Source organism: Gymnoscopelus braueri (assembly GCF_963280865.1).
Source record: "Gymnoscopelus braueri genome assembly, chromosome: 1".
Classification (NCBI taxonomy): Eukaryota; Metazoa; Chordata; class Actinopteri; order Myctophiformes; family Myctophidae; genus Gymnoscopelus; species Gymnoscopelus braueri.
Genome location: NC_137603.1, coordinates 26,833,616 through 26,850,064, shown reverse-complemented (window position 1 = coordinate 26,850,064; position 16,449 = coordinate 26,833,616). Strand labels below are relative to the sequence as shown.

At 41.4% G+C, this 16,449-nt stretch overlaps 1 protein-coding gene across 1 annotated transcript in view; it reads left to right on the top strand.

Annotated features, from left to right (window-relative positions):
- Window positions 1–16,449, top strand: part of tub (TUB bipartite transcription factor) — a gene marked incomplete at its 3' end in the record, with an annotated part of 42,598 nt that overhangs the window by 12,784 nt on the left and 13,365 nt on the right. The window contains exons 3-6 of the mRNA XM_080417848.1: window positions 3,456–3,618; window positions 8,092–8,229; window positions 12,494–12,652; window positions 14,489–14,610. Of these exons, the coding sequence (XP_080273974.1) occupies window positions 3,456–3,618; window positions 8,092–8,229; window positions 12,494–12,652; window positions 14,489–14,610 (582 nt within the window). The remainder of the gene's footprint in view (window positions 1–3,455; window positions 3,619–8,091; window positions 8,230–12,493; window positions 12,653–14,488; window positions 14,611–16,449) is intronic.

The window sequence follows — 16,449 nt, the reverse complement described above, 5'->3', positions numbered from 1 at the left end:
AAAACCTTGGCCCTGCATTTTTCACATCTGCTTTTTATTGCGCCACCAGGAGGCCGACTTATGTAAATCATTTTTTTAATATTACTCCGTCAGATTTTATCAAAATTTCACGCAAATTGTTACATATGATCTCTATAGTCATGTGATCAAGACAGACCTGTTTGATTTTTCATATTCCATCCTGATTGGTGAATTCCGAACATTGCTGGCCCACAATAACCTACCTGACCTGGCTCAGAGGAGCAGTTTTTCTAGTATTGACACTCATTTATTTATATACTGTATTGGAAATGTCAATAGCACTAAACAATCGGACAGAAATCTACTGTACTGCTGATCTGCCCTTAATTTCCTTTATAATCAATGTTACAGTCAAATTCTGAACATAACACTGCAGTAGGCCTACACAGTATAAACACTGAATAATGCTTATCAATTGTATATTTCTATCATCATGATTTGTAATTAGACCTAGATCCCATGCTTATCCAGCTGTCTAAATTTGCCTTATTTCTTGGAATAAACACCCAGGCGGCCTGTTCTAATTCGAGTTGAGTGAAGGTCTGTTGTGCCCACGTTTTGGCTTAGATATGAGTTTGCAGGCAATAGGGGGATTAATGCACTGCACTTAGAATTCTCTATTGGCAGGAATTACATTTTTCATGAGCAGAATGCTATATTGGGAGATTTGTGTTGTTGTGTTTCAATCACAGGTGGCTGCTGGCCTGGTGAGAGAGCTACGTATATCCAGCCTTTTACCATTGGTAGTGATTTTAGCAAACCCTAAAATATTTTGTACTGTATCAGACAAGGTTGCTTTTCAGGCTGTGAGATGTTGTACTACAGGCTGTTGCCACCAGTCCTTTCTGTAATGTGAAAGCCACGCTCTGAGCTCTGTCTTAGTTCTTTGTCTCTCAAGGGGGAGGATGGGCTTAAAAAACGTGTTGCTTTTCGGAGCTACAAGGATTGGCACAATTAAATCCGCTCTTTTGAAAACGTCAAACTAATTATCTTTTGGGAAATAGGATAATGAGTTTGCTCGTTGTGGCCTAGATACGGAGCTGCTAGCAGCTGTATAACTTCTGTACAAGAAGAGGCACATTAAACATATTCAGCATCTGCAAAGATGGTTTAGTATTATGTGAATTAGGCGATCTTAATCAGTCACTCTCACACTTACTCACATAATGGCTCTCTGTAAGGTAGTCTATGACATGGGGGGATCATTATTGTGTCACTTTACAGTAGGCATTGTTCACAGGCCGAGAACTCCTCATGGGGCTCAAAGTAAAATATGTCACAGCATAATTGCAAGCATCCATTTATAGTCATGAATCAATCTTCAGATGCACCTGATACTTTACATATTGAGATTGGACACGCAAACATAGTGTAGCGACCCCACAGAAGTGGCCCGGCCGTAACTGGCTCCTCTGAGCGAGCCAGCTCTCTTTTCTCTCCCTCCTCCAACCACCACCCTCTTCCCTCATCGTCCCTCCTCCCTGACGATTTCGCCAATTTCTTTGACAAGAAGGTGAATGATATCCGACCCTCCTTCCTCCCCCCCCCCCCGGCTGGTGCCCTGCGCACCACCCACACCCGTCTGCCTTCCACCCCTCCCTCTCTACCTTTATCTACTCCGTTTCCCTCCCCGCCTCCCTCTCTATCCCACTTTTCTCCCCTCTCCCCTAACGAGGTCCTTCTCCTTGTTACATCTAGTCGCCCCACCACATGCTCCCTGGACCCGGTCCCATCCACTCTGCTGCAGTCCACTGCACCGGAACTCCTTCACTTCCTGACCCAGCTCATCAACACGTCTCTGACGTCTGGATGCTTTCCCTCTGCCTTCAAGACTGTCACCGCCCTCCTAAAGAAACCAACACTTGACCCCTCTGAGATCAAGAACTACAGACCGGTTTCCCTTCTATCCTTCCTATCCAAAACTCTTGAACGTGCTGTCTTCAATCAACTGTCCTCGTACCTCCACCAGAACAACCTCCTGGACTCCCACCAGTCTGGGTTCAAAGTGGGCCACTCGACCGAGACTGCCCTCCTGCCAGTGACGGAGTCGCTCCTTGCCGCTAGAGCGAACTCTCTCTCGTCCGTCCTGATACTCCTGGACCTGTCTGCAGTGTTTGACACGGGGAACCATCAGATCCTCCTCTCCACCCTTGAGGGGATGGGTGACCTCTGGAGCTTGTTCAGAAAGCTGCAGCTCGTCTGGTGTTCAACCGCCCCAAGTTCTCCCACACAACTATCCATCTTCGTTCTCTACACTGGCTCCCCGTAGCGGCTTGCATCCAGTTTAAGACCCTGGTGCAAGCCTATAGGGCAGTGAAAGGAAAAGCTCCTTCTTACCTCCAGGCTATGGTCGAGGCTTAGACCCCTGCCCGACCACTTTGGTCTGCCGCCTCAGGGCGACTGGTTGCCTCGTCGCTCAGTGGTCCTTCTGGCCGATCTACACGGTCACAGCTTTTTTTCTGTTCTGGCCCCACAGTGGTGGAATGAACTCCCCACTGATGTCAGGACAGCAGAGTCACTGCCCATCTTTCGCCGCAGGCTGAAAACCCACCTCTTCAAGAAACACTACCCTTCCTCTTTGACTTGCCTACTTGTTGTCAATTAGTTGTACGAGTTCTTGTCTTATTGGATTGCTTATTGCTCATTCGACTTTCCTATTTGTCTCATCTGTTTAAGAACGTAGGTAGCTGATATATTGCACTTTTACCTTAGCGCTAGGTATACTCTTAGTTGCTTGCTTTAGAAGAGAAAGCACTTAAAACTTCTGCTGATTTGTAGTGATGAAACTGAGACAACCTTCTTGGTTAAAGTGTTATATTGCATCGTTGCAAGGGAATCTGTGCACTTACACTAAAGGTTATCAATCGCCTCTGTGATCTGGTTTGGGACAGTGAAAGCATTGCAGAAGACCGAAGGACAGGGTCTCCTTTTACAAGCTTCTGGAAGTCAATATTTCTGCCAACACCGTCATAGTCATAACTGAATAAAGGCCCTTAATATCTCCCTGGGCATAGTAAAGAAGTAAGACAGAGAGATCAGTATCTTCTCCAATCAGCATAGTGCTGCGTAGAAGACATGCGGCCACTACAGCCTTTACTATGTTTAATTTGTTTTGTAGAATGGGACATCACCATGGGACAGACGCCATCTTGAATTTGGCAATAAATAATTAACTGATGGTAATCTCACTGATTCAGTCCCATTCCTTGTGACTGATTCGGTGATAAGGTGGCAGGACTACGTCATCTGATGGTCAACCTCAAGGACACAGCCTCATCTCAGCCTCATCAAGTAGAGAATGTGCATTACATTTTAATATTGCATTGGTCAGCGTATGAAAACCAAAATAACAGAGAGCGAGAGAGAGCTCAAAATTGTGTGTGTTTGTGTGTGTTTCTCTATGTACATGCTGGCTTGCTGCGTCCTTCGTTTAGCGAGCGCTGCTGGAGCAGAAGCAGAAGAAGAAGAGACAGGAGCCTCTGATGGTTCAGTCTAACGTGGACGCACGGTCTCGTGCACGTCGCACCAAGCAGAGTGAGGAGCAGGCTCCACTGGTGGAATCCTACCTCAGTAGCAACAGCAGCACCATCTACCATGGTAAGCATGACCAGTGACTCTGAGTGTGTGGGAAATGGATTTCACTGTGTAGCAGTGGTGTAAAGTAACTGACTGCATTTACTCAAGTACTGTACTTAAGTACAATTTTTGAGGTACTTTTACTTTACTCGAGTATTTCCAATTGTCTATACTTTTACTTCTACTCCACTACATCTCAGAGGCAAATATTGTACTTTTACTCCACTGCAATCATTTGAAAACTTTAGTTACTAGTTACTTTGCAGATATAAATTATTACATAATTTACATTATAAAACATACATTAACCACTTTAGCCCTATTTTAAACCTAGGCTATTTGAAAATTGACGATCTACAAGCTCACAGCGCGTTGCGATGAGCTTGTAGATCTGCTATTTTCAAACATTTTAGTGCTTTTACTTTTGGTACTTTAAGTACATTTTCATACCAATACGTTTGTACTTTTACTCAAGTAAATTTTGACAACTTCTACAACTTCTACATTGCAGTATTGATACTTTTACATTTGCATTTGAGTACTTTTTCCACCACTGCTGTGTAGTCTTGATATTTGTGACAGTGTTGACACAGTTGTATTGGTCAACACTGCTCAAACAGAATAGAATAGAATACTTTCTTGATCCTCGAGGGGAAATTGGATACCACATTTGCTCTCGTCGTAAAACATGAACACAAAAAGGCAATAAAATAAAAAATACAATAAAATACGTAATTAAAACCCTGAAAGAAAATTGCATGTCTGTAAGCCTATTGCTCAAATCAAATCAGTTAATGCCCACTAAGCGTAAAAGCAGAAATAAGCTCCTGTGCCGCTCAGTGGTGCATTTTGGCAGATGTTGAAGGACCGCAATCTCCTTAGAAAGTAGAGAGCTGCTCTGCCCCTTCTTGGAAAGTGTTTTTTGACCAGCGCAGTTTATTCATCAGTGTGGACTCCCAAGTATTTGTAATCCTAAACCAGTGGTTCTCAAACCTTTTCATGTCAAAGACCCCCAAAATGATATGTATTTGGGTATGGACCCCCATCTCAAAGATGTTTTGTGCCAGGGGCCTCCAGAAGCAAAGATTTGAGTAAAAACAAAAAATATTTTTTTCATTCAAAGATTTGCAAAAAATAGCAGATATCTATGAGTTAGTATATCTGTTATTTTTGAATAGCCAAAGTGTCAAATATGGTTAAAGTGGTTAAAATGATTGTGACGCTATATTTACAAATTTTGCTGGGGGGGACCCCCCCAAGTACCCCTGGGGACCACACTTTTAGTCCTAAACAATGTCCTGACCCTCTGGATGGAAACGGGGGTCACTGGTCTTCTTATTCTTCCTCTTCCGATCCACGACCAGCTCCTTGGTCTTTGTCACGTTGAGCTTCCAGGTGGTTTTGCTCACACCACATAATAAGACACAGTCTCCTAACAGCACTCGGTGCTCATCATCATCATATAGAATGTTGTGTCGGTTGACATTTAAAGCATTGCGTGGTATTTTCACTTAAAGAGCAGGAGCTGCTGTTGCTGGGGGTGCTGTAGGGGGGTGTCTGACTACGACTGCGTCATTTTGAGTTCCACTGTGCTGTGTGTAGCATCAAATTATGATTTGGTTCAAATTAAGCTCAAAGTAACTGTCTAAATGTAATAATTGTACATGAGAAATGGGTTGTGTTTATTGGAACACATTATTATTATTATTTTTAGTAACATTTTTATCACACAATTTTGTAACCCATTTTTCACCCAGTGCCAATGCCTAAGCTTGTAATCCTGGGCGCTACTCTCCCTCTGCCAGCCTGAGGAGAGCCCCGAACTGAGCTCATGCTTCCTTCAACGCTTAAGAAGTGAGCAGGCCACTTCTTATCACCCGACAGACAGGGGGGAGTTTCCCCGGTAGAACGTAGCGTGTGGAATGAACACATTATTCCAACCAGTTCCTTTCCCCTCCGTCAGGCGCCTCGGCTGACCAGGGGGAGGCAGTATAGAGACCAGGATTACTGAATGTTTTTTGTGAAGGTATCTACCCTAGGGGACACAGGGAGAACATGCAAACTCCACACAGAAAGGCCATTTCGCCAACCCCACCTAGGGCACTGGTATGGGCACTGATGACGCGGAGGAGAGAACACGCCCCCAGCGGGAATCGAACCCTGTGAGGCGACTACCGACTGCGCCACCGTGCCCCTGAAACACATTATTAGATTAGTCAGACTCATTCATAAATGTTTTGTATTGTAATAATTTGACGTGAATTGAATTGGTGCAAAGCCCTTGACTCTGGTGCTGCATGCACTGTGAAGATGCCTCTGTCAGATACAGTAGCACGTGAGCCGTGTTGTGGCAAAGATTAATTTAGTCCGCTTATCTACACTCTTGACTTCTGTCTAATCGCAATTCTGAGAGTGACTGTCAACTGTCCCACAGGTTTGAAAACACAATCATTGACTTTAGCCAGCACTTTTAGTCAAATATTCTGTTAAAATGTGGCCTGGACTCTGTTTATAATACTGTAGCATAGAGAAGAACAAAGGCAGGATAATTAAGTTTACATCTCTACTTCAAAGATTTCTTCAGTCTTCTTGTGCGGATCATTAACCTTCTTGCTTTAAGTCAGTCTGGACAGTAAACCTGTATGGATCGGCTTGTCTAGTATAATATTTCATTGGATTGCAGCCTGACATCAGTCAATGCGCATTCAGCAATCATGCTTCATCGGCTTGTGGTATTCAAGCCTGGCAGAGAAACAATAACCCTGTTCGATAAAATCACATTACTTTCTGTTAAAAGGAACAGCACTGCCGTGTACAGGAAGGCTCAACGAATATGGATTTAATTTCTTTTAAGTAAAGTTTCAATTCTGTTCACTGTTTACAGTATACTTACCACAACTTTAGATTCTGTCAACATAAATTGTTATTTAGAAGCCCATACTGATGTTATTGCTTGTTGAGCCCACTGACTACAAGTCATGAATACTTCAAATTACTACCAACAATTTTCCAAAACATAAACATATTTTATTTCCTTCATACTGTATAAATAAATCTAATATTATAGCTCACATTTACATCTTAAACACATCTGCCTCTACAGATAATATTCACATCACCGTATTGAAGCATGGACATCTGACTTTTCAATTATTTCTATCAATTGTTCAGCCCGACTGCTGTGTCTATTTTCATTAACCCATTCAATCCGGGAACACATCTACAAATGTCTTCTAAGTCCTAACAGTTTTCTGAAAACCGTATGTTGCTATAATATCAGTGGTTCTCAAAATGTCTCAAAATTCATGTCAAGGACCCCCTAAATTATATGCATTTGGTCGCGGCACCCCCATCTCAAGATATTTTGTTCCAGGGACCCCCAGAAGCAAAGATTTGAGTTACACATGTTCGCTTAAAAAATATATATATTCAAAGATTTGCAAACTTTTTCATGATTTTTCAAAAGTAGCAGATCTACAATGTATCTCTGCTATTTTTGAATAGCCAAAGTATAAAATAATGGCTATAGCTAAAATCTAAAATGACACAGATGCATTCCCGGATTGAATGGATTTCATTAAACCTGCTAGCAGCTAGCCTGGAAACCAGACAAATCTGCCGTTGCAAAAAAATAATTGCCCTCGGCAGATTTGGTCTGGCACCGCTCAGTTGTGATTGGATTTCACTCCCTCCGAAGTAGTGAGGGACCAATCAGGGCCCAGTATGCAAATATGGGGGCGGGTTTATCACCAGAGGCATTTTTTTAAATTCGCCCCTTGGAAATGCAGGTTCCATACAGAGATTCCAGACTAATATCTTCGCAGTGATATTAGTCTGGCCATGCCAGGCTAACTAGCAGCTGCTTTTTGCGAACGCATGGCGCGCCTCCGCGCAAGTGGAGCTTACTATGAAACCGTGCTCGGCTTGTGTGTCCGTCTGTCTGTGTGCAGTATTGTGTGCACTACCTGTGTGCAGCCGCGCCCCCATGTGGCTGAAATCCACCAGTGCACTACAGTGTGGCTGAAATCCGCCTGCCCCTAGGTGACTAATTACACTCCTCTGAGAGAAATATAGCAGCTACAGTCAAAAATAACACATCTAAAAGCATCTAGACGAGTTCATCTATTGGGATATCTAAGAATTCCATGTCATTTGTGCATAGTTCAGGCCGGATGGCAAGTTGAAAACGCCTTAGTTTGAGGACAGTTTTAGATTTCTTCTTGCTAGCTAGCTATGCTGTAACATGGGATTCCAAATGACTAATTTGCACTTATTCCTTTCTATTCTTCTTTTCGAGCTGCGTTCGCTTCCCGCGTTTGCGCGTCTTACTTGTGTTCTCACTGTTCAACTGAGCACACACACACACACACACACACACACACACACACACACACACACACACACACACACACACACACACGCCTCTTTTCTATCTCATAATTTCTTCTAACTTGCAACTCTCTCTTCTCTTCCTGTGTGTGTGTGTGTGTGTAGTGCAAGAAGCTGAACAGGAGGAGGTGAAGGCCGTGGCAGACGTACAGGCGCCTCGCTCAGCCAAAAAGGGCAAGGCGTCAGCCAGCTCCACTCCACAGACGGGCAGTGGCAGGAAGGAGAGGAAGGGGAGACACAAAGGTCAGCCTACCCGCCACTCAAATCCTTTATTATGGCAGTGATTCCCAACCTGTGGGCATGGGCCCCACTGGTGGGCCGTGAGGATTTTGCAAAGTGGGCCCCCAAGTACTTGGTAAAACAATAAGATTGTATTGATAATATAACACATTAAGCCATTTAAGACCGGGTTACGCATCTGTGTCATTTTAGATTTCTTTGGCTATTCAAAAAATAGCAGATCTTCAAGCTCATAGCGTGGCACAGAGTGCCGCGCTATGAGCTTGAAGATCTGCTATTTTTTTTTTTATCTTGAAAATGTATATATATATTTTTTTAAAGCGAACATTTGTAACTCAAATCTTCGTTGGAACAAAATATTTTTCGATGGGGGTCCGCGGCCAAATACATATCATTTTGGGGGTCCTTGACATGAAAAAGTTTGAGCACCACTGATAAATATAGCAACATAAGTTTTTTTTTAAACTGTGAGGATTTAGAAGACATTTGTAGATGCGTTCCCGGATTGAATGGGTTAATATATTTAAAAAACATATTGTAAAAAAAATATATATACCGATAGATAGGAACCTAAAATATTCTACGTTAGTTCCATTTATCCAAGAACGCGCTTCCATTTATCCAAGAACGCGGGTGGGCCACGAAGGCTTTCCAGATTTTCTAGTGGCCCCTGTTCCATGTTGTTGCCATATGGTAACAAAACATTTCACATCATTTCCCAGAAATGCAGGAAATAAAAACTCTAAAAACCCATTTGGGTTCTGTGAAACCCATGTCTATAATGCATTATAAACATACTTATACTGCATTATAATATGCTGATAATTACTCACCCCTAGTCCCCCCATGGTACACATTTAACTCATACTACTACTCGTAATATTTGATTCATCCACTGTCATGCACGTTAAGAATTGATTGTATATTGCAGTAGGTACTTGTCCTTAGAAGAACTATGAAATTGTCATGAGATCAGGCTCATTCAATCCACTTTACTGAATCTCTAATTTTTACTCTGTCTATACCTGGTATTGTAGATTATAGGTTGATCTGCCATTTTGGTATAGATCAGGATTTACACTGGATTCAGTGACACAGATTCAGAGAGTGTCATGCTGTTTCCACTCTTGTGCAACACGTGCTGTATACGTAACAGAAATCAGCTGAAGAGTCAGTTCATGCACACTTCCAAGTAGTCAATATATCATTATGATCTAATATTATCTATTTTGCGTCACACCATTATATGATGGAGTATAAAATGGGGCTTAAGTGTTTTTTGCTGCTTTGTACCTGTATAAGTCAGCAACAAATAAAACGTCTTGAATCTTGAATAATTAGACAATCAATTTAGTCTAATGATAAAAAAATCTTTACGTATATAAAAATGAAAAATATTTAGAAACCACGCTTCTCAATTATTTGATTCATCAAAAAAGTAATTGATAGCAATTGCTAAGAAAATAATCGATAGTTGCAGCCCTACACCCTTGCTTTCAGCAATCACAGTCTCAGTGTGAAAACAGAAGCGAAAAGAAAGTAGAATAGAATTAACTTTTACTGCCCCCCAGCCCGCCCACCACACCATTGTCCCCTCTGCCAAAGAAAACTAGGAGATGAAATCAGGTCAGGGACTCTATCCTCAGCACTGATTGAACTGTCACACCCTCTGTTTCTCTCTCGCTCTCCCACATACTGTCATGTGTGGCCCTGGCCCCACATGACAGCCTGGTGTCAGCCAACAACCTCACCTGAACAAAAAGAGCACCCCTCTCAGTGCACGGTTGTGCACCAGTGTTTCCTGTATAGGTGTAGTGGTGGAAGAAGTACTCACATTTTCTACTTAAGTAAAAGTATCAATACCACAATGTAGAAATACTCTGTTACAAGTAAAAGGCCCCTGTTCAAAATGTTACTTGAGTAAAAGTACAAAAGTATTGGCGTCAAAATATGCTTAAAGTACCAAAAGTAAAAGTACTAAAATGTTTGAAAATAGCAGATCTACAAGCTCACAACGCGTCGCATCGCGACGCGTTGTGAGCTTGTAGATCGGCTATTTTCAAATAGCCTATGTATGAAACAGGGCTAAAGTGGTTAATGTATGTTTTATAATATAATAATTTATATATCTGCAAAGTATCTAGTAAAGTTTTCAAATAATTGTAGTCGAGTAAAACATTGGAAATACTCCATTAAAGTAAAAGTACCTCACGATTGTACTTAAGTACAGTACTTAAGTAAATGTACTTAGTTACTTTCCACCACTGCCTGTGTAGGTAGTCATCAACTGTAGAATAAAGCCTAATGTATACTCTGTCGTAGGCAATGTGACTTCAAATCGATATCATAATTATTGTAAACTTTTGCCTCGATTAATTACGATTAAAGACAATTATAAAATAATTGGTGAAAATAGCTGATCTACACCTTAATTTCCCCTCAGGGATGAAAAAGGCATGTTGTAGGTTGTACCTACCTACAACATGTCACATTGTGAGCTTGTAGATCGTCTATTTTTTTAAATGTTGTACAACGATGTGTAATACAGGGTTAAGTGGTTAAGTGGTTAATCAGTTATCGATTTAGTCGATAATAAACATTTTGCGTGTCGATTCATTGATGTAAGATAAAGAAAAAACATGCTTCTAGATTATTTGATTAGGTTATTGGTTCTAAATATTGGCTTAGGAAAAATTACGTTAATTTCCCCGCCCTACTCTGTCGCATACTTAAATGACATCCAGGCTATCAAGCATTCCTTCAGAAATATACTTAATATACTAGACAGGTTCCCGTTGGGCACTGGCCAACTCAGGAACGATGCCAAAGTTGGGAACAATGCAAATAGAGAATGCATGCCCTCTACCCATTATACTCTACCCGTTGTCAGAGTACCCGTTTTAACCGTCTCTCTGCCTGTGTCCCTTTTGTGCCCATAATATGGAGATCTCTACTGTATATCTGTCTGTCCTTGTCCCTTTTATGCCCATATGGAGATCCCTGACGTTAGGATCGGTGGTTCTGGGAAGTCCTTGTGCAGCGGTAAACGTCAGTGGAGAATGTGTGGAGAATGTCTGAAGAGTGCCAGGTGTGGGGAACTCCAGCCAACTCAAGCTTAGACTGGGGTTGCCGTGTCAAGCAAATAGCAATTGGCTCATTTGGGCCACGGCCAGATCCCTTTCTGTCAGTTCTGGACAACCGCCTATCCGACCGACTCGACGCTGGGCACTGTACTCCCTCGGGTTGTCTGCGACGCGTACATATGTACATACGTACAGCGATTCCCTGCATTTATTGTAAGAAGATATATTTGTGCTGGGCATGCACGTGCACATCTGATTTAATTCCATGTGTTTCTGTTAGGAGAAGGACTGGAGGGTGGCTTTGAAGTCATAATGGCCTGACCACTTCAGTGCTATAGCTAGTAATGCTGTGCTTGAGTGCTTGATGCAGCGGTGGGGACATTATGTTCGTCCTTGTTACAACAGCTAATTGAATGACAAAAGGAACAGAGGGTGCCAGAAGAACCATGAGAAAATCCCAGAGCTGACTAGATGTGCATAAATAACCCAGACAGACTTCAAACTGATGCTGCAACGCGCAAATAAACAGTCGACTACTGTGTATTATACGGTAATTCGCGTTGTGAGCTCGTAATTCAGCTATTTTCGAAAAGCCGGAGTATAAAATGGGGCTTAAGCATAGGCGGATTATGAGACAATGGGCCCCTGGGCATAGACTTGTAAAAGGACCCCCCACCCCACTCCACCGGCAGGTACACTGCCTTGCAGACAGAACCACAATAACTATTGTCTCCTGCAACAGGATCTACAGTGCACATGCATAGGCTACACGCAAACGGCACACTCACCTGCATCTCAACAGGATTTTCAGTGCACATACACACAATAATTGACATGAATGACTAAGCCCTCTGACAATAAATGCCAAGTTAAAAACAGTGACAATTCTTCACACAAAGGCTCTGGCCCAGAGCTCTGGGGACCCTGGGCCTTGGTCCGGTTTCGACCGTGCGGTAATCCACCCCTGAGATTACATGTTTTGTAATAATTATCTAAATCTGTTAATCACTAAATCTAACTAGTTACTAAAGCAACAATATTTGCCTCTGAGTTCTAGTGGAGTATAAATGCTAATGATTAAAAAAAATGATACTCCTGTAAAATAAAAGTACATACCGCAAACTTGTACTTAAGTACAGTACTTGAGTAAATGTACTTAATTGCCTTCCACCACTGTGTGTCAGCAGGGATGGATGGCTCCACTTCCCATCTGGAGGACAGTCACATCCAGATCCTGACGGTGGGCCATTCAACCACATCGGACAGTGAGGGAGACTCTGTCGTGATGAGCTGCACTCAGTCCCAGAGCAAACAGGACCTGCGAGTCACCATGCTGAAGAAAGGTAGCACAATTGTATATAAGTGCTTATTACACTGCTTGGTTGAATTCTTGATTCTGATTGGTCAATCGCTGAATTCAGCGGTGTGTTATTTCTTTATAATGACCGATGGGCTCAATAACAGACCGCTGTCTAATTAAAGACTCAGAGCACCTGCTGCGCTGCTTGATTTTATGCTCTATCCAACATGACAGCCATGTAAACAAACACACAATGTAATTTACAACTAAATATTGCTCTCAAGAATGTTTTTGAAAACATTTGAAGCGAGAAATAGACAATGCAGTAACCGAAAATCTATTCTATTTGATCAACACTTCCTTGTTTTCCGAGGAGACCGTGTCCGCCCAGCGCAACACTTATGGAATACTTTCGTTAGGCTACCGTAAGCAAGGAAATACTTCGTTTAGTTGTTATTTTTGGGTCAATTTATTAATTAATTTATTAAGCCGGGTAATAACTGGGATAATTGCCGTTCGCCGGTCATTATTGAGAAATATTCACCCTTGTCAGGATTTATTTCTCAATAATGACCGGTGACCCGTCAATTGTCCCTTGCATATCGTCACTATCAGGTGGACCTTGTACGTTCGAAAATGTTTCCTTTAAGAAAATGCAAAAGAGAACCAGTGTTCCAATGGATCTAATGTAGTTATTATTTAGTCATAAGCTCTTGTTTATTGCTTTTCATTGCTTCAATTTTTATAAAACCCACAGACTTTCACTTTCACTTCAAATAGTAGCAGATCTACAGGCTCACAAGGTTGTGACCTTGTATTAGATCAGCTATTTTGGTACTTTTGTGTGACACTGTAGTATGACGAAGTTGGGCATTCATTTACTAAAGTGTTCTGCCCGACAGCAACGATATGATATAAAAGCAGAACCTGGATCAATTACACCTCTGCATTAACCAGTTATGCCCTATTTTATACTTTTTGTACGACGGTGTGCAAAAATATTAAAAATAGCCAACCTACAAGCCCACAATAAATAGCTTATAGATCGGCTATTTTATAGCTGTTTTTGAACATGTAAAAACATTTTGGAAATGTTTTTGAAAGTCTTCCTCTATAATGACATGTGTAAAAGAGGGACGCTAGGTTGAAAGTTCATGCCTTGCACCTTAGTCTCTTGAGCCAGACTGTTGGCTCAAACAATTTTCTAATGCTTCCGCCTAAACAGTCTACTCTGAAAATTATGGTTTTGCTTGAGAGGCTAGTTTTCATTAGAGAGTTTCCACTTCTGCAAGAAGAATAAATGACAAATTCAAACTGACAAGGAAGAGATCATGTACAGTGAGTCATTACTAGAAAATAAACTCTGACAAGATGTCAGGGTTTATTTTACTGTAACGACCAATGTGCATTATACCACTTATTACACAGCTGCTCACAGACAAAATCAATCATTTGACAATACATCGTGTTTTTTTTTCTGCTTCCATAGCAACATATTCAGAGGCAGAACAGTGGTTTGTTATAGAGAGCAACAGAGTGCCTTGACCAATCATAATCAAGTATTCATCAAAGCCATGAAATAAGTATATATAGTATGCTCTATAATATAACATGCAACCTTGAAACATTGTTCTCGGGAACACACTAACAACTAGCATACAGCAAGCCTGATAATTACTGTACTGTACATACTGTAGACCTAATCTAAGTGTTAACAACAACCTATTATATCAGTAAACAGTTAATACGTAGTATGTGAAGAGAGTACAAGGTTCCATAATATATATATTTCTTATGCATTGACAATTTATCTCAGGATGTACGATTACAGTGCAATATTGATATTCCAATGGCAGCTCTGTCCCTTTTGTTTGTGAAGGTATCTCTAGCAGTATGAATTTTGATGAGGAAGAGGATGATGAAGATGAAATGAGTTCCAGTTCCTCCCAGCTCAACAGCAACACAAGACCAGGCTCTGCCACCAGCAGGAAGTCCTGCAAGGTAGCTACAGTACACGCAGTGGTGGACAGTAACTATGTACATTTTTGGAGTATTTACGGGGCCAGAGCTCAGGCACTGAGCTGGGCTCCGTTTTAAGATTGGCATTATTACGGGGGCAGAGCTCAGGCACTGAGCTGGGCTCCGTTTTGATGTTGGCAGTATTTTTCTTCTCCTTCTGCCACTTTTCACAGTTCTGACTGAACCGTGCTGTCTCTTTTTACGAAACTCGGCCATATGGTAAATCAAGAAATAATTCTCACAATCTTTCGTCAAAAGGTGGCGCTATAGCACTCAACAACTTTTCAGATAGCAACGTGTTTCTGAACTTGTAGATCGGCTACTTTCACTAGTTTTGGTTCCAAGGAGACGTACAATTTCTCTATCGGTAGATGGTTAGGGAACCAGTGATCTAGAGTAGTTAGCAAAACACAGGCTTGGTCCATCAGGGACGGAAAGACTTATATATATATCAACAGACACTACCAGGGCTATCATATCTCTAGCTCAATGAGAAGACAGGCAGCCTATGAGTCCGGAGGTCACTGGTTCGATCCCTGACCCCGACGATGTGTTTAGGTGATCATGAATTGGCATTCGTAGGCTTACGCGCAGTATTTCTTGAGGTTAGGGGTAGGCATAGTTTTACTGAGGTTAGGGTTAGTGAGGGTTTAAAATGCTCATTTGTTAATTGCATGGTCTACTTTCTCTCATGTTCAGTCTTCTATGTTTCTATGGCTTATTGTGCATATTACTTATCATTGCTTCTTTCTTTCTTCTCTCTGCAATCGCTGGCCCCGTATTATCGCTGCTTGCAGCTATATTTTGTTTTAGTTTTTTTGCAAGCTGATGACTTTCACTTTCATGTTTTACTTTTGACCCCACTGCATTTCTAGGAAGGGACTCTTGGGACCGAAACTTTCAAAAATATATTATGAATTAATCACTGTGCTGTGGCACAATTATTATTTTTTTAATTTCTGAAAATGTACTTGATAATTTGTACTTTTGTGGTTAAGTCTGTGTGGGATTGAGGATGGATGATTTAAGCCAGTGCTTCTCAAAGTGGGGTCCGCAAAATTACTTAATATAACATCAAAAACAGTTTAACCACTTTAACCCTATATACATCATCCTTCCTGTCATTTCTATAATCCTATAGAAACCACAGATGAATGCTTTCTCTATAGGAAAGACATTGTTTGCTTTGAAAATATAGAAAATCCTATAAGATATTACTCACTTGAGAAATTCATAATGTCACACGGTGAGAAAATGTTGCTTTTATTAAATTACATTTTAATTCATTAAATTTGCTTTTAGAGCAGTACACACTTTTCCTGACCTGTGCTGTTTTTTATTGATCAAGTGAACATCAAAATATTTGATTCGAAAAGCTATCTATTTTATATACTTTGATCAGTTGTATGGACCTATAGGGTATTGTATCTTTTTTTGCATGGATGGAAGACAAGTACATGGCATTTAAAAGGTTGTACTTTTAAATGGAGCTCCATAGTTTTGCTTTCAAGTTGGAAAGCTGAAAAACCTCACTCCATTGGTGAGCTGTTTGTTATTCCAGTGGTGAGAGTGGTTATGGCAGTTGATAATATAGCAAGACAGCACCATTGTTGGATAACAATAAGATAGAAAGTTGGATCAGAAGATAAACACCACCGCAATATCCACAATACGTCCTACCAACTGTGGTTGCTCGACAACAGGAATGTCACATGTGTGACACTCAAAACTGTGAATGCTACTGCCAGCATCCGCTGTCCCTGACATCAGGATGCTCTTTGACAGTATGACTGTGGCTTAACATAGAAATAGTCACAAAAA